This window comes from Lethenteron reissneri, chromosome 52 (assembly GCF_015708825.2).
Source record: "Lethenteron reissneri isolate LAM-NWPU_2019-01 chromosome 52, ASM1570882v1, whole genome shotgun sequence".
Taxonomy (NCBI): Eukaryota; Metazoa; Chordata; class Hyperoartia; order Petromyzontiformes; family Petromyzontidae; genus Lethenteron; species Lethenteron reissneri.
In genome coordinates this window covers 3632149-3657097 of record NC_083830.1, presented here as the reverse complement: position 1 = coordinate 3657097, position 24949 = coordinate 3632149, and the positions used below count along the sequence as shown (strand labels likewise).

Sequence of the window (24949 nt, the reverse complement as noted above, 5' to 3'; positions counted from 1 at the left end):
GCTTCTGAACAAGTGCCACATAGTAGCCTGGTAAAATATGTGTAGTTTTTAGTTTCAAATTGCTGTTGGTGTACAGCCACCACTACATTGAAGGTGCATAGCAAGTTCCAGCTTCCCCCCCCCCCTCTCTTCGCCTGCGGCCTGGCCGCTCAGCCGTCACACGCCGTCCAGAGCTGCGTATCGCTTGGTGCCCGGACCAGCAATCTGAAGGTCGCTGGGCTCGATGCGATCGCCTTGCCACGGCAGTTGAAAACGGTCGTGGAAATTTCCTAAATCTCCCCGCCTCTGTCCACCCACCAGTGAAATTGTGTAGGTATGAACACACCACAGTTAGTCGATTGGCAGATCACGTGTGGTGCACGGTGTGGGTGCTCTCACCTCTTTGGGCACATCTGGCCAGCGTGGGAGAGTGGGCTAAAATGCCAGCAGTGGCACGAGTAAAGCAATTTCAGGGCTGCACCTTTACCTTTTAGTTTAGGACTGGCTTGATATCCTTTTGCTCTCATGGCCTCTGTTTTATCCCACCGTTTCTCCCAGGTCTTTTGCGTCAAGGCTAGTCATCTTAACCGCGAAGAAATGCATTACCGGTGCACGGTGCCAAACTGAATTGGTCTCGTACAACGAAGTGAGGAATCGCTGAAGTGAAGTAGTTAACACAGACCTAGGGCTGTGAGATCATACATCAGTCGTGAGTTGCCCTACGTATTTGTTTTTTACGCTGTCATTCGGGTTGCCATCCTTGCCACAGACCCAACCGTGACAGATTTTTCACTCGGCACTCGGTCTATCATCAAAACCGTGCTGCAGTTTGCTGCGATTAAATTCAACGCGCGGCATTACCGGTACCAGATGTCGGTACAAATCAATTCCCGCCACCCATAACACAGATGCCAATTCCTGGGACCGTCCGGGTCAAGCTGTCTGGGTTAAAAGCGGGCAGGTGGCAACCCCTCATTGTCCGTTGTCATCACCACCAGCGCAGGAGTTGTGCGAAAGCAATCCGATTAGCACGGTTGGCTACGTACGGTGCGAAAGAAGTTCAACATACGTACAAAGCCAGTTTGCTAACCCTCCTGGGTTACTTTAACACGTAGTAGGCTTTCGCGACCAATATTATTCATAATAGGGGGGGGGGGTTGGGTTAGATTGCGTAAATATAAATGTGTCGTTAAACCCGCCGCCACCTGACACGGCCAATTCGTAAGGTTTGCCACGTAAAACAAAACGTGTCAATTCGTTACTACTTCAGCACTAATCGCTCGTGTGGTGGAGGGTATAAACCCACCACAACATTCATGATTAGAACACGACGTCAGCGCTGGCGATTGCAACAAACCCGAACTTCGTCAGCCGATTAGCCAGAATTGCCAAGAAGTCCTCCCCGGGTTTCGAACCCTAAACAGAGGAGTACAGCCAGAGGTCGCAACCGGGTACCCGATACCCGTACCCTACCCGATACCCGGCTACCCGTACCCGGCCGGGTACGGGTACGGGTAGCCGTTTGCAACCCTGGCGTGGCCGGGTACGGGTACGGGTAGGCCGTGAGTCACTGGTGAGTCACCGTTTGTCACTCATTTCGGGTAGGGTACGTGTAGGGAACGGCTACCCGTACCCGGCCGGGTACGGGTACGGGTAGCCGTTTGCAACCCTGGTGTGGCCGGGTACGGGTACGGGTAGGCCGTGAGTGACTGGTGAGTCACCGTTTGTCACTCATTTCGGGTAGGGTACGGGTAGGGAACAAGTACCCGTACCCGGCCGGTTACGGGTACGGGTACCCATTTGCAACCCTGGTGCGGCCGGGTACGGGTACGGGTAAGGAATCAAAACCCGTTTGCGACCTCTGAGTACAGCTGATGGTCCTGGGTGACCTCCGCCTCGTTCCAACGCCGCCCTGAGCTCCCACCGTGAGATGGCCTTCACCCCGGCGTAAGAGCGGTGTGTTTCCTAACAGATCGGCCACATCTGCTGCGTATTAGCGGCTGCCACCTCGTGCCAAGAGCAAATAAAACCGAGAGGAATTTATTGCGGGACCGCCTGCACCTACTTGAATGCAACGCGTGGCCAAGCAAACTGGGCCCCATTCATCCCCCAGCGCTAGCGGTGTAAAAAAAAAAAAGCGGCATGGTTTTATATAATTTTTTTGAGCACTTGTGGATTTTGATTTTAAATTATTAATGCCACGTTGCGTTTCCATCGGTGTTGTTATCTCACGGAGGGAAATCACGGGTCCTCGCTGCTACTTCACTCTTGTAAATGGTTCTGCCACGTTACCGTTTTATCATTTTAATTTGTCGAACAAATTTAGCGCCGCGTTTATAAAATGTCTCGTGCGTCCACCTGTCTGAGGACGACACTTGATGTGCTATTCCTGAAAACTACAACCCCTCCTTCCAAAAAAAACCCCTTAATCAGTTGCTACACAGCGTGCTAACACAGCGTACTAACTCAGTTTGCTAACACTCCTTACTAACACTGCTTGCCAGCACAGCCTACTAACGCAGCCAACTAACGCAGCTTGCTAACACTGTTTACCAACAAATGCTTACTAACAAAGGCTTACTAACACAGCTTACTAGCAGAGCTTGCCAGCACTGCTGGCCCAGACCTTTCAAGTAAATTTGGCAATTTTTTGGGAAACTGAATACTTGCAGAAAAGCATTTCTATTTGAGGACAAAAAAGTAATGTTTTCCTGCATACCGGCATTTTTAGCGTGGGTTAGGTTAGAACGCAAGAACAGGGATGTAGATTCTCAGACCTTGCGTATGCTCCTGCGTGCGTGTGTGTGCGTGTGCATATCAGTAATCTGAACCGGTCCAAGATGTTGAATCGGTCTTAAATGAGTGCCTGGTGTGGTGCCTAAACATCGCCACTGGCAAGACAAAGGCGGCCGGGCGTGGTGATGGCCACCCATCCCCTCGTGTGTCACTGTGCCTGCCTTCGTAGGTGCTACTCGCTAGCAGCACTTGCCCAAACAGTCTTTTAAAGGCTCTACTTGGGATCTTTGTGTGTGTGTGTGGGGAGCGGGAGTGTGGTGGGGTTAGCATGCTACGAACCAGACAGAGACCCGAGTTTGATTTCCGCTCGCGGACAACGCCAGTGACAAATATCTGCAACGGTTTGGGGAATCCCTTAGGTTCTCAAATGAGTAACTAATTAGCGACTCATACAAAACGTCGCTAAATAGTTACTCTTTTAGCACGCCAAGGTGCGTTGGAGAGTGAACCCGATTTGAGTGCGACGTTTCGCCGGCGATTACAACAACCAGCTTCGTCGGACGATGAGCTGGAATTGTGAAAAAGTCTTTCCCGTGTTTGTCTCACGCCTCCGTCTGCGCCAACACCTTCCGCCCCCGGCACCTCCTCATCCCGACTCCCGCCGGGACCCCCTTTGCCCGTGCCTTCGTCACACGGTTCGACCGCCCCGAATCTCTCCCCTGCGAGCCCACGACCAATCCCATCGGCCACACGGCAGACGATGCCAGACGCTACCAGAATCCCCCCACAGCCGTTACCCAAAAGACGCGGCCCCCGTCGCGACGATACTACCGATGCGCATCGATGATCATCGCCAGACTTGCCCCCCCCCCCGCCGCTTGTCTCCGCGAAACTTGCACTCCGGCAATCGAGGCGTTACCTAGAATCTCCCACGTCAACCTTGAGCTCGGGAGGGAGGGATCGCCCGTTCTGCTTCCCTGCCCCCGGGGCCTGAAACTTCCTACCGGCAGCCGTCAATGCCGCTGACTCCCCTGTCCCTGTTCAAGTTCAGGCTCAACACGATCGTTGCCCCTCTCTGCCTATGAATGGCTGTCTCTGTTCCTATCAAGAAATAAATGTGCCCACCGCCTTCTCCTGTTCCCTCATCGTGAGATGTGGTTCACATTCGATGCCGTGCAAATCCAACTTCTAATGCACGTTGTAAATATCAGTCGTTCTCCGTGCGCTATGTTTAATGTATTTCAGCCTTTGTACAGCTGCGTGGGACAAGCCAGCCGAAGTCAGGGAAAATAAACGTGCGTGTTGTTTTTTTTATTCACGTGGTCTCTGGTTAGTCAAGACCCATGAACTCATTACATTTTAAAGTAGGGGGGGCGTGGGTGGGGCCGGTGGGGGGGTGGGGTTCAGCACACAGGTGGCTGTGAACTCCACCAGTGTTAGATCCCCCAAGGTCTCAGTGGGGGTGCGCTGCTTTTTGTTTCACTTCCAATCACAATTCTACCATCGTTTGTTCATCCCTTTCAACTGCGCAATAACATTCACCGAAACCGGTGGTGACCTGCGGCAACTGGCCCGAACGGGCCCTTTGGGTTGACGCCCCGACCTAAAATTTGGTTTAGAAACATTGTCTTTTAATTTATTTATGCTGGAGGAATCCTAAATTCACAGATGTCCGGTAGTTTCACAGGTGTCCAGCGTAAAGGAAAGTAACATTTCCTTACGCTTTATCATTTGTGCCAGGATAGGAAGGATTGAAAGAGGATTTATACGCAGCAATGTATTGGTGGAGGTCGTCAAAAATTGAATTGGGATCTGGGCTGATTCTGACCGCTCCCACGGGGACTGACTTAGCGGGAAAAGGTGCGGTCTGGGGGCGATCTCGGCCCAAACTAATCGGTTCAAATCCAGGCTCGGGGTTTGACTCAGCCCATCAGCCCTCGGGCATAGGAATGTGGAATTTCCACCGCTGGCTCTACAGGGCTGTAGTAAACCAGGAGACGGGCAACGATGCCTCGATGCTCTTTTGAGCGGAGAGATCGCTCTTGACTTTTGACTTCCGCCCTGCGGCACGAGTAAGTTGCGCCGTTGAAACATAAAGTCCGTTGCAAAGCGTCGTCCGACACGTGGCAATGGCACGCGGGAGCCGCTTTCATACGCACTCGTAACAACAACAACAACAAAACTTTTTTCCTTTCATTTTGGGTCTTCCCCCCCCCCCATTTCCCGCCTTTTGCGCCGCGTGAATGGAAATATTTTCTCTCCGAGTGTTACGCATTTTTTTTTACATTTTCCTTTAAAGTTTGGCACGTGACCCCCCCGACCCCCCTCCGCTCCCCGCTACGACGGCCGTGTTGAGACAAGCCGTCGGGCCGACGCGTTGTCGGACGTCGACGCGGGGGAAGCACTCGCGGCTTCTGTGATAACGGTCGAGAAGTATTAGGTCGAGTATTAGGTAGTAGGTAGGGCATTAGGTACGGTATAAGGTACAGTATTAGGTACAGTATTATGTACAGTAGTAGGTACATTATTAGGTAGGGTATGAGGTGACTGGCAGGTTGGTGGAGCATGTGGGTCAGTGGGAGGCGGCTCTCCAGAGCGGATGGTGGAGCGGGGGGGGGGGGGTGGTGTAGCGGTTAGCGCTACGAATCCGGCGACCCGAGTCCGATTCCCGCTCACGGCCATCAACACCGGTGACGAATATCTGAACCGATCCTGGGCCACCCCTAGATCGACTCAGGCTCAAATAAGTACCTATGGCGTGGTGTGTGGTAAACATCGCTACTGGGGAGATGGAGGCGGTTGGGCGTGGTGCTGTCCACTCTCCTCCCCTCGTGTGCCACAGTGCCGGCGTTCATACGTGCTAGCAGCACTTGCCCCAAGTGTCTGTTAACGGCTACATGGGGGGGGGGGGGGGGGGGGAAGATCTTTTACAGGAGTAAACTAAAACTAACCAATTTCTCAGAAGCGACCTGGCCACAGAATGATTGCTCAACGAAGTGGCTCAACACGCGGAAACTCATAGCAGTTGCCAAATTCTCTAAGCCAGTGGCTCTTAACCTTTACTGCAGCCTTGCACCACAGGGGGTGCGTGCACCCCAGGTGAAGAACCGCTGCTCTAAACGTACATTTCTAAATGTGGAGGGGGGGGGTGGAAAAAAAACCGTAGAAGTGCAACACCAAATCCTGACAAGCTGCGGTCTCCTGTTGCGATTCACGCCGATGGAAAACGCGGTCACCGGTTTGGCAGCGCCTCCGTCCTGCGGGAACCTCGCTTCTCACGGACGTGACGCGACGCACCCTCGCGCGTCCTCTCGTCGCTCCGCTTGGTTTTCCGGGCGACCCGCCCGGCCTGGCCCGGCCCAGCTCGTGTACTTTCCATCGTACGGTCTTCGCGAAGACGCACATTATTATTTTGGAGTCGCGCAATTGTGTGTGTAACTTTGCGTCGGGCTAGGGGTGCGGCACGTCAGCGTCGAGAGAGAGGCTCCAGTGCTGGTAAAGACTCGGTCGAGCTTCGGGGGAAGAGCTGGCAATCTCTCAGGTACGCACACGCGGGCAACGTGTGCGTATTCTTAGGTTTTTTTCGGTAAAGTCACGTAGGTAAAAAAATTCAAATTAATAAAAGTAAAATAAAATCACGACGTTTCGGAGGCAACACAAGCTTCCGTCTTCAGGTGGAACCGTCACAGCACGACTGCTGCATCAAGTAACTTACTTGATGCAGCAGTCATGCTCTGACGGTAAGTTACTTGATACAGCTATCGTGCTGTGACGGTTCCACCTGAAGACGGAAGCTTGTGTTGCCTCCGAAACGTCGTGATTTTTATCTTATTTTTATTTTACTTTTATTAATTATAATTTTTTACCTACGTGACTTTCCCGAAAAAACCTAAGAATATGAATCCTTGCAGTCACGAAAGCTTCAAATCTAGAATTAACGTGTGCGTACCTGTGCCGCACGCGGGCCACGTGTGCATATCTCTGCGCACGCGGGCAACGTGTGCGTGCCTATCGTAGAAATGGCCAGCCTTCCCCCCCCAAGCTTGACCAGGTTTTTTTTATTTGACCCAGCATGGATAATTTTGGCCAGGGCGGAGTTTTTCATCGAGCTTCAGTGGAACATTCAATTAGGAGAGCAAGAGTCAACATTCCCGTTTTTATATCGCACAGCTCCACGGAGTCTTAAAAACCACAACGTATGTACTAAAACACACGAGTTCACTTTGACATCTTATCCACACGTCGGTACTTCCCGTGACGTATTTGCCCCTAGCGCCGTCCGCAAAGACTGCCGCAACTTCACTTTAGATTGGAGGGGCCACGGTGGCGAGATGTTAATTACCTCGCCTGGTATACAGGAGGGTTGTGGGTTCGATCCCGACCCTGACGTCTGCTGTATATTTGGAGTTTGCGTGTCTCTCCCCGTGGTCGCGTGGATTTTTTTTCTTTGTGTCCTCTGGTTTTCCCCTCCACATTTAGAATCCACACGCGTTTAGAGTATTTGATTCGTATATATTTCCACGCAACCATCGGCCATTTCGTTGGGCTATCACTTGTGATAGCCAGGTCGCTTATGAAAAAGCTATATAGTTCATTGGCCCTTATCTTGTACAATAAAAAGTAGATCTTAGATGCAAGCTATGGCCTCTCATAGGTAGACTAAAACCCGCGTACATGGTGCAGCGTTGTAACGTCAGCGTCGAGGAGACAAAGCCACCTGAAGCGTTGAGGTGACCCCAGAACCCCACCTTCGTTCCATGCAAGACAATGCTCTAATGGATGCCCGTTTAGTGTTCTAGTTTAAAGGTGAAGGCACAGCCCTGCAATGTCTTGCTCACGCCACTGCTGGCGGAAGGGGTCTCCGCTATAGCGAGTGTGCTCTAGAGGTTACATTTGGCCAAGACGAGTTGGAACAGACGCGAGTTTCCAACTTCTCGCCCCCCTCTTTCCTAGAGGCGACAGCAGAATAGCTCTTCACTGACGGGTGCGCAAACCCACTTGCTGCTGTACTTCCATCTCCAAGCACAACTTGCAATCCAGCGGGTGGAGAGGGGGTGGGCGGGTTCCCACCCTCGCCTCCCGAGTGCCGGGTCACCGGCGTGCGCCCAACCTCTTACCGAACGCAACCAACGAAAGAAGCGTCGTGCTCGAGTCGTCTGGCAGTCTTCTTCTTGGTTCTTTCGGTAAAGTCACGTAGAAGGGAAATAATAAAATAATAAAAATAAAACATAATAAAGTAATTCTCACGACGTTTCGGCCACAACGCAAGCAGCCGTCCTCAGGTGAAGAACAGAGCTGTCGGAAAGACAGCGTCATTCAGACGCTGTCTTTCCGACATACCTGTTCTTCTGCGTCATTCAGACGCTGTCTTTCCGACAGACCTGTTCTTCACCTGAGGACGGCTGCTTGCGTTGTGGCCGAAACGTCGTGAGAATTATTTTATTATGTTTTATTTTTATTATTTCCCTTCTACGTGACTTTACCGAAAGAACCAAGAAGATGAATCCCTGCAGTCACGAAAGCTTTAAATCGTCTGGCAGTCTTCATAGCCAAGCGCTCAACTTTTGCCGCTTTGGATTTTGGTTTTGGAACCCCGATTCAAATTCTACTCACGGGGTCGGTACAATAATGTGCGATTGTTGTCGACGCCACTTTCTTATTGGAAGCCGCGATGGAGCGAAACGCGATTGAGCTAAACGTGTGCGAGCACGTGCACGCTCGCGCACGTGCTCGCGTGCCCCTGAATGCGCACAGAGGGCTCGTTTGTCAGAAATATAAACAGGGCCTCGATTCTGCGCCCGGTAACTCGCATTCAACTGCAAGGCCTTGAGATCCAGCGTCGGGTTTATTTACCTCTGCTTATTTTGCTAAGGCTGTCCTACTTGGCACGCGCAACGGTAGTGCCACGTGGATTTAAAGAAGAAGAAGGAAAAAAAAACTTCCGTTGCCAGCGAAAATATTTCAATGGGGTGACGGGAAGGGGGTGTGAGGGGGGGGGGACAGGGGAGGGATGAGCCTCTGCCGTGCGTGTGAGCTTTGGCGACGTTGTTTTGGTTGCAGTGGCGAATTTTCTCCCATGGGGTAACCTGGCGCGGTCAAGAGGTCGTTCGTCCGCAGTCGACTGAAAGGCCGATGGCCTTGCGTCTACTTAGAAATGGCCGTGGAAAGTGAAATCGTACGATTACTCCTGAAGTTACTTTAATAAGCTTGTTATCCACGGGGGTGGAGGCGAGGCAGGGGTTGAAGGGGGGAGGGGGGGGCACACGCCTTTTATAATTCTTCGCAAAGGGTGTTCTTCATATGTCAATCAAAACAGCATTTTTTATTCTCGGGGAGCTGCGGTACGGAAAATGACGTGGAAAAAAAAAATTGATGGCATCGTTTTAATTGTGCAGTCATACTCGCTACGTACGAAAAAAAGATCTACTCTTGGAAAAAGCCCGGCTGAATCTGGATTCACAGACACGGCGTTAGTCCCCCCCTGAGCCACTTTCAGTCTATTTGTTTTGATTGCCTGGCCCTCTGTGTCATAGTGGCCGTGGGTGAATGAAAAGGTAGAGCCTGAACCGGCATCGCGCTGTGGGAGAAGTTGAGGTCTTCTATTCGCCGGCGATCATCATCCGCCGGTCGCTTTGTTTACCTCAACGATTCACGATCGGCAAAGTCAGGGCTGCCTCGATCACTTCTGGCAAAGTGCCGATCTTCCAGGCACAGAGGGGGGGACCCTTTCTTGACGATAGAGCGTTGAGTGCTTTTTGCTCGTGGGAAGAAACCTGACTGGCCCGGAGAGAGGACCCACGCTTACGAATCCGGGGCGTTCGCCATTACACCACGGGCAGCATCTACTTTCCGTAAGAGCGCTGGAGAATTATCATTTGAGAAGGGCGACGGCAATGAGACATTGCCGCAGCTTTGTGCCATGTTGCCGTCTCTCCTGAGAGGCGAGTAAGAACGGCCGTTCGGATGAGGCATTGGCAGAAGCCTGCACCCTTTCCGCTTGAAATATATTTTTGCGACGCGTTGCTGCTACTCTTTTTTTCCGGCGGTTTACCATTTTTTGTTCTTTCACGGAATAATGATTCTCTTCTCTGACTGACGCCAGTGGCACAATTAGTACTGTTGCACAGAAGAAGGAAAAAAAAACACAAGCGATTGAAATCAAAATATAAATCGGAGGCATGATGTTCTTTTTATTTTTGCCAGGGCTACAGTGCAGCCGTGGCAAAATTTAGCACATGGGCTAAATAAAAAGTCCAAAGTGGAATAAAGTATTAGTTGTTCCCTTGCTTTGTTTTCTTTCATCGGTAAAGTAAACTGAAATTAAATTACAACCATTTTGACGCTTATAGGAAGAGAAGAGTTTGCGTGTTTTGGATCGGTTTAGCCTTCCAAGGAAAAGCAATAAAGCACGTTATGAAAACATAATACGCATGATGTATATCCTTGAAGTATCATTTTGTAATTTCTCACCAGGAGGCAAAAATGCGTGGAAGTTTGCCGCCGTTCGGTCGGTAAACAAAGGCCGACGCTTCTAAAGAAATCGTTGTAAAATCGCACCACCGCATCGTAACGTGACGCGTCAAAGATTTTCTTTATGCGGCAGTTTGCCTTTCCTGATCGGAGGATTGGGGTCACATGGTCTCCTTTCTGTGTCTGGGCGAGGAGTCTGGAGTGATCTGCGAATGGTTGGACCGGACCACTTGAGTATTTTCTGGCGAAGCCGTTCCTGGAGTTACTGTGTGCAAACTTAAATGATCCACCAGCTGAATAAAGATGAGGTTATACGCCGCTCGGAGCGAGAAGCATCCCCAATGCCAATCCGCTTTGTGCGGCAAATGCCTGCTCATCCGACCCATGCGAGGTGTGGACGAGGCTCGATGGCGAGATGTTAACTACCTCGCCTGGTAGACAGTAGCTCGTGGGTTCGATCCCGACCCTGACGCCCGTTGCATATTTGGAGTTTGCACTTTTTTCCCTGCACATTTAAAAAGATCAACATCACACGCTTAAGAGGTTTTGGCTGCGATAGATTTCCATACGATAAGCCACTAAATTTCGATTTAAAGCTTTCGTGACTGCAGGGATTCATCTTATTGGTTCTTTCGGTAAAGTCACGTAGAATGGAAATAATAAAATAATAAAAAGAAAACATAATAAAATAATTCTCACGACGTTTCGGCCACAACGCAAGCAGCCGTCCTCAGGTGAAGAACAGGTCTGTCGGGGAGACAGCGTCGTGAGAATTATTTTATTATGTAAATTTTTTATTCTTTTATTATTTCCATTCTACGTGACTTTACCGAAAGAACCAAGAAGATAAGCCACTAAGTTGAGCTATTGTCACTCGTGGCCAGTTTGCTCCTTTAAAAGAGCCATATGGCATCAGTGGGCCCTTAGCCTGGTCAAATTGGCAGTTGCAACTCTCTCGCGAAATCATGGGGGGCGAGGGACTTCTGACACAACAGACCAATGTGCTTGTCGGGAGAAGAAAACCACATGGACCATCTCCTGAGATGCCCTGCAGCACCACAATGCTGCTGCTCAAGATTTGCCAATGCCAACCACCAGAAGCGGGGGTGGTCCTGTGCATAATATTTGGAAAAGACCGCAAAGAGGTTGGACAGGAGACAGCACGAAGGAGACCTGGTAAGACGTAAATATCTTCTTGGTTCTTTCAGTAAAGTCACGTAGAATGGAAATAATAAAATAATAAAAATAAAACATAATAAAATAATTCTCACGACGTTTCGGCCACAACGCAAGCAGCCGTCCTCAGGTGAAGAACAGTCTGTTGAGAAGAGTCTGAATGAAACACCACCGAGCTTGGAGCGTCCATTTAAGCTGGGTTAGACGCTCCAAGCTCGGTGGTGTTTCATTCAGACTCTGTCTTCTCGACAGACCTGTTCTTCACCTGAGGACGGCTGCTTGCGTTGTGACCGAAACGTCGTGAGAATTATTTTATTATGTTTTATTTATTACTTCCCTTCTACGTGACTTTAGCGAAAGAACCAAGAAGATGAATCCCTGCAGTCACGAAAGCTTTAAATCGAAAGACGTAAATAGTTTTTTGGTAGTTGAGGATGCCGACCGCGATTCTCGCCCAAGCTTCTCCGAACGCGCTTCCTATTTTGACAAAGGAGTCAAAGTTCTACCGTGTGTAGTCTCCTCGAGTTATATCGCTTAAAGTAGGCGCGCGTGTTGTTTCAGGTTGCTTGGGTTGTCCCGCTCGCCTGCCCCCCCGTTTGTTTTAAAGGTCCACACGTTGATGAAGACGTGTGCCGCCGCCACAGTTACCCTGGAGGTGTTTGTGTGGTTTGGGTGGGGGTGGGGGCATTTTTCTCGTCTTGGCCAGCGGGTTTCAACCAAAGTAAATAGAGCGCGCCTGGGTCCTCCCGTGCAGCGGTCTCGCCAAATTGTGTCATTTCATTTCAAATTTACTGGCTGAATAGTCAAAGGAAATCTGTGTGCCCATGAAAATATACACACGTAACGACTTAACACTATATGCTCACATGTACGGATTAAAATAATAATTTCTTAACACATTCTTTTTTTTTACTACACTTTACACGACGACCTGATTTTCACATCTGCGTTTTATTTGAACGTTTCGTGAATGGCGCCGTTTGGGATTGTAATTTTTTGACGGCGTTTGGATGCCCCCGCGACAGCCGTGCTCCCCCCTGCGTGGGCGGGCGAGCGGGCGGGCGGGCGGGCGAGTGAGTGAGCGAGTGAGCGTACGTGTGTCCACGTGACTGTTTTAGCTGTGCCGGCTCAGCGGTTAGAGGGGAGCGGATAGAGGGGAGCGGCATCGCGGCGGTTAATGGGGAGCGGCGGTTAGCGGGGAGCGGCGGTTAGCGGGGAGCGGCGGTTAGCGGGGAGCGGCGATGTAGTGGTTAGCTGAGAGCGACGGCGACGCAGTGGTTTGGTTAGCTGAGAGCGGCGGCGTGGCGGTTAGCAAGCCGCTGCGCTTACGAACCCGGCGGCCCCGAGTTCGATTCCCGCTTGCGAGCCACCAACACAGGCGACGATTGTTATCTGAAACGGTCCTGGCCCTCGCCCAGGTCGACTCAGCCTCAAGCGAGCACCTGGCACGGGTGCGTCAATTATCGGCCACTGGGGAGAAAGAGGCGGCCGGGGCGTGCGGCGCCCCTTTTGCGTCCTCACTTTGGAGACCGACGTTCCGGGCAGTGGACCTCTTTGAGCAGAGAGGCCGCAGCCCCCGGTTGACTGACCGTGAGAGCGAGAGAGCAGCGGGGGGAAACGTCCCCCAGGAGATCGTCGCTTGGCGTGAAGGCTCCATCCCATGGGGGGGGCGGGGGGAGGGGTGTTGGTCCTGCTCCTCCTCGTGAGTGTATTCACGTTTGGGGAAAGGGGGCAAGTGACGGGGGACGGGTTGGGGGTGGGTTTATAAGCCGCTCCGTTGAGCTATCATTTGCGATAGCCAAGTCGCTTTTGATAAAGAGATGTATAGCTCAGTGGGGCCTTACCTGGTCAAATAAAAAATAGTAAAAAATAGTTGGGTGGGGGGGTGGGGGGTTGACCCCCACACACACGTGCGGGCGAGGATAGGGCCGTCTCTAAATTTTGAACGTTTTGGCTCGTCCAGGAAGCCGCTTGCTGTGCCCGCCTGCCTTGCAGGGCGGGCGACGCGCGCCACCCTCTTTCACTGGCTCCCGAGTGACGTCGTGTCGCGCAACGGGAGTGCACTTGACGATAAGTGGAGCGGTTCCCTGAACGATTTTACTGGGGAAGGATGAGAAACCACTCGGACAGAAAGTGTGCGTGCAGGCTGGAAGAGAGCGGCAGCATTAATGCTCCACTCCAGCGGGGATTTCTTCTCGACGGCAAGAGATTCAGCCAAGCTAAGATATTTTTTTATTTTACGATGGTAACGCTCACTGAGCTATGTAGATATTTTTCACAGTCCTATCATGCTTTGCATGTCACAGTTACACCATACTGTACTGATGAATCAGCACTCACTGTACGCTGTATCTTTAATTCCTAGAAATGATCAAATGGATTTTTTTGCTGCTGCCATGTATATGAATAATAATCGGGCCACAATATTGACTCATTTTAGTAGACGGTCTGAAACAAAGCTGTGTGCGGTCTGTTGAAGTCACGTGACATGCAAGTCATGATGGTAGGCCTGATCCAGGGGCGGTCCCAGGAGCCGTTTACATTTCACTCGCCACCGATGTTAGCCGTGGCCAGCAAAACAAACTGGGATCGGCAAGTTTAAAGCGCGGTGTGCGCTAACCATGTGCCATCGCTCCAAACTGATATGTAAATTGCTTACTTTTTATTTCAGGTAAAAGCGTGGCAGAGTAAAATCGTACAATTCAAGTGCACGAAAGTAGGACATCAGATAAAACTTGGGCTGCGGTTGAAATTAAATCTTCGACAACATTACCGTTGTTATTTGACCTTTAGGTTTTTGTGGGTTCTGCTTGCCTGCCACTGTTTGCTAACCACTGGCGTCAACAGTTGTGCGGATTTCATCTTGTTCGTCTACAAAACAATCTTAGTTTGGATTTGTAATGCATCTAAATATTAAGGCTTCTCTGCACGCTGTACAAACAGGGAAGGGCGGGCGGGCTGCGGAGTAGAAGGCTACCACGCAGAGAAGGAGGCCACTTGGTTTTAGATGCCAATGAAAGGGATTCATCGAGAGAGAGAGGACGGGTCACAGACACAGCAAATGAGCAAGATCTCGAGGCAGGGATTGGCCAGGGCAGCATTGTCGGCAATGCACGCAGCCGTAGTCCTCTACAGTGTTTGCATGTTTTCATAGATGTACCGTATTCGATGCACTTTTGTTCCCAGTATTATAAGCAAAGCTTTGGGGGTGCGTCTCGTAATCCGGTAGGTGTATGAATATGTGTGTGTGTGGGGCGAGCGGTAGTGTAACGGTTAGCGCGCTGCGTTACGAACCTGACAGCCCGAGTTCGATTCCCGTTCATGGTCAATACCAGTGGCGATTATCTGAACTGGTCCTGGGCCTTCCTTCGGTCGACTCTGCCTCAAATGAGTACCTGGTGCGGTGTGTAAAAAGATCGCCTCTTGCGAGACAAAGGCGGCCGGGCGTGGTGCTAGCCTTTATAGGTGCTCGCTAACAGCACTCTCCCCAACAGTCTGTTCAGGCTATACGGGGGATCTTTGTCTGGGTCGTCTCAGTCAGTCAACCCATGGCACCTGGGTCTGTCCCGTGACCTGCCAGTGGTCTTTCGACACTTCACATGGCCTTAATGTGCACATGGCCTGGCACAAGCGCCGTGGTGATGTCACCGTCACTTAGTGGCGAATGGCGGTTGTTGTGTCTGTGTGGCCTTCATAGGCGCTCGGTAACAGCAACTTGCCCCAAAAATCTGTTTTAGGCTGTACGAGGAAACTTTTTTCTTTGTGTGGCCACATTTGTGTCACTTTGTTGACGCCGGAGCACAGGTTTGTGCTGCGTTTTATTTTCCAAAGCGTATTATAGTCTGAAGAATACGGTAAACAATTATAATTAACATTTATAAGGCGCAATTTATCCAGGGATCTAAGTGCGCCATGCACGAAGTTAGGAAATTTCACTACCTCAAGGTAATCCGGAGTCCACTGGTGATGCATGGGAAGTTGGAGGCCTGCAGGCAAGAGCTAAACACAGGGCGAGGGAGCTCGCCTGTCGAGCCACGAGTGGCAGCAGCAGGGCCGTCCAGACTCTTTGGGCAGCGCATGCAAAGGGCTCAGTCACCACAAGTGCAGAGTCGAGTTGAACTATGAAACTATTTCAAACTGTAAACTATTTTATTTGACCAGGTAAGGCCCATTGAAGTGGCTTATCACGTGGAGTTTTTAACGTAGATGATTTAAAACTGCACGGCCTCCACTGGCTTCCTAATATTGGAAGGAAGAGCGTTCCAGACGGCCGTAGAAGCGCATCTAAAAGTGCGCAATGCGGTGACCACCGTCTTTTTTCGATGGCTCACTAAAAAGCTGCTGCTGCTGCTGCGAGGATGACCGGAGCTCGTGCGTGATGGTTTTATGCTCCTTGACGATAAATGTACACTATGTTGAACTCAAATCTTGACTTAAAGCTTTCGTGACTGCAGGAATTCATACTGTTTGGGTCTTTCGGTAAAGTCACGTGACTTTACCGAAAGACCCAAACAGTGTGTTGAACTTCTTTCGCACCACCGTACGTAGCCAACCATGCTAATCGGAGGTGCGGCGGAAGGACGACAAAAAACGAACTGCACAAAAAAGACACTCGGCTGTCGGGAGACAGGGACGGAGGACATGGGGCAATACCACTGCAGATAGGAAGGGAGCCGGATTCGTTTCGGTCACCTCTTATGTTTTTCTTTTCTTTATGTCAATGTGTGTTTCGGTGATATCCGCTCTCTCCGCTTGTCATTCCTTCCTCCCTTACTTAAATAAAGAAGTTACCCTTTCCGCCTTCGGTAGGGCCCCCCGGTATGGTTTGGGCAGTGAGCCCACCACCCCCCCCCCCCCCCTTCATATTTCTATATCCCCTTTGCTTTCCACACTGGTTTGGCTCACGTTGACGGTGTGTGCACACGTGCCTCACGACGTGATGGATCGGGGCCCGTACATTGCCTCAAAAATAATAATGTGAAAAAAGTATGAACAAATAAAAAGTAATCACATTAGATTACAATAAATAAAAAGCATCTACAGCTGCTGGTCAGCTCGGCGGAACAGACGACGTGAAACGGCTTCACCCCGCCCTCCGCCCCCCGCCCCCCGCCCCCCTGTCCGCGTCAGTGTGCGTCAGAGGTCGTAACCGGGTACCCGATACCCGTACCCTACCCGATACCCGGCTACCCGTACCCGGCCGGGTACGGGTACAGGTACCCGTTTGCGACCCTGGTGCGGCCAGGTACGGGTAGGCCGTGAGTCACTGGTGAGTCACCGTTTGTCACTCATTTCCCAACGTCTTGTCTCTTCTCACAATTCAAGTTCCTAGAATCAACCCACCCGCGCCTGCAACAGGGCTTCATCCCAGAGGTCGCAATCAGGTACCCGATACCCGTACCCTACCCGTACCCTGCCGGGTACGGGTAGGGTACGGGTACGGCCGCGTACGGGTACGGGTACCCGTTTGTGACCCTGGTGCGGCCGGGTACGGGTAAGGAATCAAAACCCGTATGCGACCTCTGCTGTGCGTTTGCCTTGTCGCAGCATCGACTGCGCGGGGATCTTGAAGCTGCGCAACTCGGACATCGAGCTGCGGAAGGGCGAGACCGACATCGGGCGCAAGAACACGCGTGTGCGCCTCGTGTTCCGCGTGCACATCCCGCAGCCCGGGGGCAAGGTGCTCTCCCTGCAGGCCACCTCCATCCCCGTCGAATGCTGTGAGTGCACCCCACCTCTCCACGCGCGTGGCCGTACGCGGGCGATCGCGCCTCCCCGACGGGCGGCGGTGCGGGGGGAATTGTTTGAGCCCCGTTCTTTCGCGCCGTACGTAGCCAGCCGGCTGGCCAGCCGTGCTGATCGGAGTTCGCGGGAAAGGGCCAACTGCAACACGAAACATATGCAGGAAGGTCCCCCTACGGCCTTACTGCCTTTTAACAGGCTGCTGTTGGGGCAAGTGCTGTTAGCGAGCAGCGCCTGTGAAGGCCGACGCGGCACACGAGGGGGCGATGTGGCCAGCACCACGGCCGGCCGCCTTTGTCTCCCCAAAATGCTGACATTTACTACACACCGCGCCAGGCATAAGAACTACCACCGCGTGGCCTTACCCAAAAACAACCAGGGGCTCATCGTATCGGCTGCAAAAAATTGAAGTTCGAAGTTAAATCCGACCGTCGTATTGTGAAATTCGACACGTGGTTTCGTGTCCTCACCCCCCCCCACCCCTTCCACACCCCGCACAGCCCAGCGCTCGGCCCAGGAGCTGCCGCTCGTGGAGGGCCAGAGCGTCGACGGCTGCACGGCGAACGGCGGGCAGCAGCTGGTGCTACGTGGGCACAACTTCCAGCCGGAGTCGCGCGTCGTCTTCCTGGAGAAGGGGCCCGGTGGGTGCCACGCGCCGCTCCGTCGCAACGACGCGGGGCGCGCGCACTGCGACCAGGAGCACGCACGGGCCCGAGCACGCTTTAGGCCGTAGTGCGCCCCAAGCCGGAGCGTGCTACAGGCCGGAGGGCGCTACAGCCCTTTGCGCACTCCAGCCTTTAGAAGCGATCCGGGGCGTAGCGTGATCTGGGCCGTAGCGTGCTCAGGCCTGGAACGTGCTCCGGGCTGTAGCGTGCTGCAGGCCATAGCACACGCACCCTCAACAACAACAGCAGCAGCAGCAACAACAACAACAACAATGTCAATTCCTCTCCTACTTTCATGATCACATACAATCTAATCGTATCTCTAATGGCTCGAGATGTATGTGTCGTACATTTGTATCTTAATTGAGCAATGTTTTTGGTTGTCAGAATTTGTTTCTTCAACTTACCCATGAGCTGAAACAATAATAATAATAATTGGCACTTTCAAACGCTTACACACGTGACAAGTTTTGTTTGCTGTGCTGGGTAGTTAGAGGGTTTTGTACTACACGCGTTTGAGCCGATGGCTACGTGGCATAGCCCAAAGATCGATTATGAATCGCATCGGCCGACATCATGAACGGATAATGGCAGCTGATATGATTCATGAGGTGACGGTTGCGGCTGATGAAAAATAACAATAGCGGAGTGGCAGATGTAATTCTATCGGGTACACCGAGGAGACGGAGCGATGGGGTCGACTCTTGTGCCGGTTGCCGGTTGTGTTGTTATCTAGCAGGATCTTGAGGGTTGGTGGAGACCTGGGGATGCCTTCATCCAGCAGCGAATTGATCATGTCTGATGATAACGACGATGAATCGCATGCGATAATTTACAGCGCTTATGGATGAGATGCAATTTCACTCCACGTCGGCCATGCCGGGGTTGTTTTGTCCGTACTTCACCGCGCTGGTCGGCATGGGCTTGCTTTGACGATGGGCGCCTTTCCCGCCCCCCCGCCCGCCTCCCCACCCGCGTTGGTAATAAGCCGGCTCGGTCGCACGCAGACCGCCGCTGTACTCTGTCGTGGTCGCCCCCTGCCGTGCCGCGCTGTCTGGCACGCTCGCTCCGCTCACCGTCTGGGTGATGCACAATGCCTGCCAAAAGGGAAGCCAAACAATATGGGGAGGGGTGGGGGGGTGGAGTGGGGGGAGTGGGGGGGGGAGCGGGGTGCCTTTTGAAAAATCGGAGCTTAAGTATGCGTCCGATGGCCCCTAACGGCGCGCGGCGGATTACTCTGTCCCGGTGAATTGGCGCGCACAAACACACCGCAACCTGGGCCGCTACAGAAAGTGCGTCTCCGTTCAGACGGCGGGCCTCTTTGGACGTCTTCCAATCCTGTCCATTGAGTAAAGTTTCTGTGTTTCCGTGTTATATATGCGTGTACAATGAGTATATATATAGTAGACGTAGGCTAAGCTGGGTGTGGTGATGACGCATGCCTTTAATCCAAGTGGGGGGATCCGACGAGACTAGAAAAACGTTCAAACCCACCGGGCAGCAAGGTGGCCAGTAGATTAGCAGTACAGCAAGTAGGTTTGTATACAACCCATCTATGTCGCCCTCTGAGCGGTATCGTCCGGCGGTACGCATTCAGTTCATCCTGGACCTCTGATTACCTACCACGTGCTCGACGTGCATAAAAAATAAACGGGTGGCCATGGCATTGAGGACGCACGCTTTCATGGAGCGTTGAATGGCATTATGATTATTATATTCGTAGCAAGGCCTATCACAAAATCGCCTGAAACGCTCCCGGTTATGTCGGATCTCGGCAGCTAAGCAGAGACCTTGAGCCTGGATGAAAGTTGCTTGGTCGGACGACCAGAGAGAAGCCCCCTTACAACGAGCTAACCCCAAAAGGAAACAACTAATTTTGAACCATAATGTCGGTCGCGTGGGCCTACGCGTAAAATTACAGCGCCGTTCGTTGCCAGCCGCACGACAGTTTTGGGCCTTGGGCCCTTTGGCCATTGCGCCTTGGCATCGCTGATTACAAAAATATAAAAAATCATAATTGCTTACATTCTCTTGCCCACCGGATCGGTGCTCCAAGCGAGCCCGTTGAGCCTCCCAGACACCTACCACAAAGTCGTGTTTTAGCCACAGAGTAGTGGGTTGTTTTCAACGCTCGTCGTCCACTTACCCGCCCGGGGAAACGCTTGACGGAGCCTCTCGGTCTCTTCACGAGGGCCGCCTGCTCCTAGCGTCGGCGGGCCAGTTCTGCTGTCGAGTAATTTTTGCGTACGGTACCAAATCCCGGGCGCACCTGGAAGGAAGTTGCACACACGCAGGAGGGAGGAGAAGCACTGGAACTTCGCGCACGGGCTAGGCCAGCAACCTACTTGCTGTACTGCCCCCCCCCCCCGCCCTGGCAGGCATGGCATCGTCGCACGAAACCGGGCTGCTCGCTTACCAGAGTGCCAAGCGTGGGGAGCAAATCTTCACCGGTGTCAATTTCAGTAATATTACGGGCGGACGATGAATGATCATACCTTTAACATGTCAGTGCAATAATATTGCTTTAAATTAGCTGTAGAGTGCAGGTATTTATATATATATAAAAGGGAAATTTGTGAATGTGTGTCTGTTCGAAATGTTTAGCATACTTCCCGACATGCAACAAACTTTAACTATGGCACGTGGGTAGCTTCCAGACTGTACACAATGCAAATAGTATAAAAATAGACTTTTGTATTTTGGCGGGGGGGGAAATGGGGACGCAATAATGGATATATTTTGCATGGCAAGTGAGCGGTGACGTCACATCTGTGATGTCACCCTCACGCGGCAGCGTCACACAGTATGCCTGATGACGTCACACAGTTTGCCTGATGACGTCACGCAGTGTGCCTGCTGACGTCACGCAGTGTGCCTGCCGACGTCACGCAGTGTGCCTGATGACGTCACGCAGGGTGCCTGATGACGTCACGCATTGTGCCTGCTGACGTCACGCAGTGTGCCTGATGACGTCACGCAGTGTGCCTGATGACGTCACGCAGTGTGCCTGCTGACGTCACGCATCCCCCCCCCCCCCCCAACCCTCCACGTAGACCCTCTATGAATCCCAGACAAGAATCCAACTCCCGGGCGAAGCCGGGTAGTAAAGCAGGTATAGATATATGACGCTTAGAAGTGATGTCCGCCTGAGAAGGCATAATTTACTCGCACCGTATAAAATTTAAACACGGCTCTTGAGTGACGTAGCAGCCGCGATATCACCGGTATTTGTCACCGTGAAGTCGGCAGGTTTAAGCGCTATTTTGCGTGCTGTATGATTACTTTAAACAGCTTTGTTCTCGGCTTCCGTATCGTTCAATCCTTGCCCCCGCCCCCCCCCTCCTTGTCAGAATTATTTCAATTAATTTTACGACAATGGAGTAATTGCAGCTGTTAAACATTACGTAATTGTTTTGCACCATCGTTGCAGTTTGCAGTGAGCTCTTGGCCATTGACGTTTGTTTCGTTAGGAGATGATATCTTCACAACGCGCGCGCGGGCAGCCTGCACCCGCCCCCATGCGCTCGCGCCAGTGTGAAGAGTTATTCTTATTTTATTTATTTTTCTTCTGATTTGGGGGGGGGAGGGCCCACACGATCCAAAGCACCTGATGGCTCTTGGCGGTTGGGTTACAGAGGCCACACCTTTGCAGGCCCGTGCCCTGACCGGAGCTGTCACGCTCGCTTAAGTGAGACGGACGGCCGGTTGGAAGAACGGCGGTGGGGCTGCCAGGATTCCGGGGGAACCGGCAGACACAGAACTCGGTTCAACGCGTTGGACATGTGGTGCATTCCACAGCGCGGTGTGTCATCGTTGAAAAAGAGGGGCGGGAGGGGGAGCTCCCTTCCTCTGCCAAGACGGTGGGCCGCAGCCGGCGGCGTCTGCCGCTGAGCGCGCCGGTGGTGGGCGTGCGATTGCCGGTGCGTCTGTTGCGCATGCGTACGTGCGTCCGCGTGTGTGCGTGTGCATACGTGTGCGTGTCCGTGTGCGCGTCCGTGTGTCTGTGCGGTTAGCGCGCTTGCGCTACGACCCGTCGGTCAGGGTTCGATCCCCGCTGACGGTCGACATCGGTGACGAATTTTTGAACCAGTCCTGGGCCTCCCCTAGGTCAACTCAGCCTCAAATAAGCACCTGGTGCGGTGTAATCATCGCCACTAGGGAGGCGAAGGTGGCCGGGCTTGGTGCTAGCCACCCGCCCCCTCGTGTGCCGTGCCGGCCTTCATGGGTGCTGCTCGCTAACGACAGCATTTGCCCCTAACAACAGTCTGTTAATCCTTCACGGGGGACCTTTGACTTTGTGCGTGTGTCTGTGTGGAGTTGGCGGGAAGGGCGTTGTGGGGTTTTTGCGCGATGTGTTTTTGCCAACAGTCATCACGGGCTCGCCCTGCCGACCCTGACGTTAGCCGCCGAAAACCGCGGAGCGTCGCGGGTTTTCCCTCGACAGCCCCCAGTTCAACGCGGATTTTTGTGTAAACAAAAAAAAGTGTCACTCCTTTGGTCATTGACGCTGTCCTCACGTTGGACCAAGATGGCTCTCTCCCAATCCAGAGGTGGGCGCGCTTCGTTTTGACATCTCAAGTTTCTTAAATCCTTCCGCTGCGTATCAATGGTTACATTGTAAGTCGGTTGGCAGGTGGTGGAGAAAAGTGTGGGCATCCCCCACCTGCCTTTCCAACGCGTCTGTTCCGAAGCGGAAGTTTTCAGCACCTAAATATCCTCTCGGAGGGAGCTCTCCAGAGCTTGGGGAGGCCGTTTCCGGCAGCGGTGGCGTGAGCCGGCAATTGCCGGGCTGCACCTTGTACCCCGGCGTGAACCCGTGACGCCGTACGGTATCGCCCACTCGCATCGGAAAAAGCGCAAGGGAAAGTACGAGATGTAAAAACAAAACACAAACCTGACACTCCCGTGTCATCGACGTAGCCTTACAACTGAAAAAAATATATATATAATGTCCTCTTACGAATTTGTCTGTAAGTCACTTACCGCCGTGTGTCAATCCACTGCTGCAGGAATGGCCTTCCCCTTTGACGTGTGGGTCCTAGAGGCTGTTTGACCATACTACACCGTGCTGGTTCGCACCCCCCTCTGAAAGTTTGTGAAGAACACTGAGCTAAAGGAGCTCGTGTCAACAGCACGAGCGGAATCACACGATGCTGTCTGATGATGATGGTGGTGGTGCGGTGGTTAGTGCACTGCGACATATGAAGCTGGTTCTCCTGAGTTCGATACCTGGTCACGGCTAACGTCGTTGGTGAGCGATGTCTGAACCGCTCCTGCGCAACCCTTTCACCGACCTGCGCTCATCAGCGTGGTGAAGAACGGTCAAACAACCCTCCGCACAACGCGGCAAGCACGGTCGGCTACGAAGTACGGTGCGAAAGAAGTTCAACGCACACAGGTTGGGGGGAGACCTCACGGTCGCTTCGGATAGATCTCGCCACTGACGATCGCCCTGTCCGAGGATCAAACTCAGGTCACCGGCTTTATAGGACGGTGGCGCTGAGCACGACGCCACTTTCGGCGGGCGTTATTGAAGAGGGTGGTTGCGGTTTCAACAAAAAAAATGATCTTATTTGCGAAGGAAAGTTGCCGTTTTTCGTATTTTACACATCCACTCACGGGGCAGTCAGAAACGGCTCATTGCTTTAGCAGCAAAAAACTCGCCTCAAAAAAACACAAATGGCCGAGGAGGAGTGTGGAATTTATAAATTCATGTTTTTTTTTTTATTTGATGCCTCGAGCGGCTTTAGTTGACACATTGATGGCCCGCACGGCTATAAGTTATTTACGCTCCGCAGGCCACCTCAATAAAGCCAACGCTGCCGTTGCATTTTTTACGCGAAGGTCAAATTCGCGTTGTTGCCCCCCCCCCCCCGCCTCATCCCGCCCCGCTTCCCCGGTGTAAATTCCACATTCCTATGGAAAGTGTAGGTTCTATCGTGCGCGCCGTTGTTCCTGTGCCAGCGCACCTTGGGGGCGCGGCTGCGTTGGTCGGCGTGAGGGCCGTGCACCCCAGAGGGTGGTGGGCCGTGCACCCCAGAGGGTGGTCGGCCGCAGTGGAGATGGAGCGATGAGCGCGTCGAGTGAGACTCGTTGCGGATCGCAATCCAGCAGCGGATTAAATCGGGAGTTAATTTTCCGAGTATCTTTTTTTTGTTTGTATTTGTGCAGCGTCTTAAGCTCAAGGCGCCTCTATAACAGAGTTTAAAAGCGGTGACAGGAACAGAGTGGTTTAGATGGCAGGGGCAGTGCAAGGCCCGAGGGATGAGTGACCGTGACAAGAGGGCACACGCGGGGGTCACGGCGGCAGGGGAGGGACGGGAAGGGGTGGAGGGGCGAGGGAAGAGGAAGGGAATGGGCGATGCAGAAGTGGAGGTGAGGCTTAGAGAGAGGAGGAGGTTAAGGAGGGAGGACTGTTTCATGTACAGGGGTAGTTTTAGGTCTATGGGCAGTGTTGAGTCTATGGGGCAGTGTTGAGTCTACGGGGTAATGGGAGTCTCTGGGCAGTGTTGAGTATTTGGGGTAGTGGGAGTATGGGGCATTGTTGAGTCTATGGGCAGTGTTGAGTCTATGGGTTAGTGTTGAGTCTATGGGGTAGTGTGAGTATGGGGCAGTGTTGAGTCTATGGGGTAATGTGAGTCTATGGGGCAGTGTTGAGTCTATGGGGCAGTGTTGAGTCTATGGGGTAGTGTGAGTCTATGGGCAGTGGAGAAAGAGGTGAGGCTTTTTGAGGGCAGAACGACAGGAGTTTTTAAGAGTAGTGCGACTGTAAAGCGGATTGAGTTGAGGAATGAGTGACAGCGATAGAGTGCTCCGTAGGGATCGCGAAAGGATAGAGATGCGAAGGAGTGGAGTGGCGAGGAGATGGGAGGGAAAAGGACGAGAATGTTCCGTAGAGAAGAGGTGAGCTGACGAGTCAAAACGACGGGTCTTGGCACATTATCCTTAGAAAAGCAAGAAGTGCAAAATGTTTAGATGCGTGTGTGTGTCTGTGTGTTTGTGTGTAACCCGTCCCGAGCGTTAAGTGCAGCGGCCGGCAAAGGTTCGCGCGGGCGACTTGAAAATGCGCCCCATTGCAGAGGAGAAATGCGCCACACAACTGGCCCATTCACCAGTGGCTTCGCCTCGCCTTAGGGGAGATTCCAGCCGAGCGCTCGTGGAGAATTTATTGGCCGGCGCTC

General features: G+C 52.4%; 1 protein-coding gene across 2 annotated transcripts in view; it reads left to right on the top strand.

The window, feature by feature from the left end:
* Positions 1-24949, top strand: part of LOC133355751 (nuclear factor of activated T-cells, cytoplasmic 1-like) — a 156390-nt gene that overhangs the window by 91212 nt on the left and 40229 nt on the right. For both annotated transcript variants that reach the window (XM_061573068.1, XM_061573067.1), the window contains exons 9-10: positions 16909-17081; positions 17604-17744. In XM_061573068.1, the coding sequence (XP_061429052.1) occupies positions 16909-17081; positions 17604-17744 (314 nt within the window). The remainder of the gene's footprint in view (positions 1-16908; positions 17082-17603; positions 17745-24949) is intronic.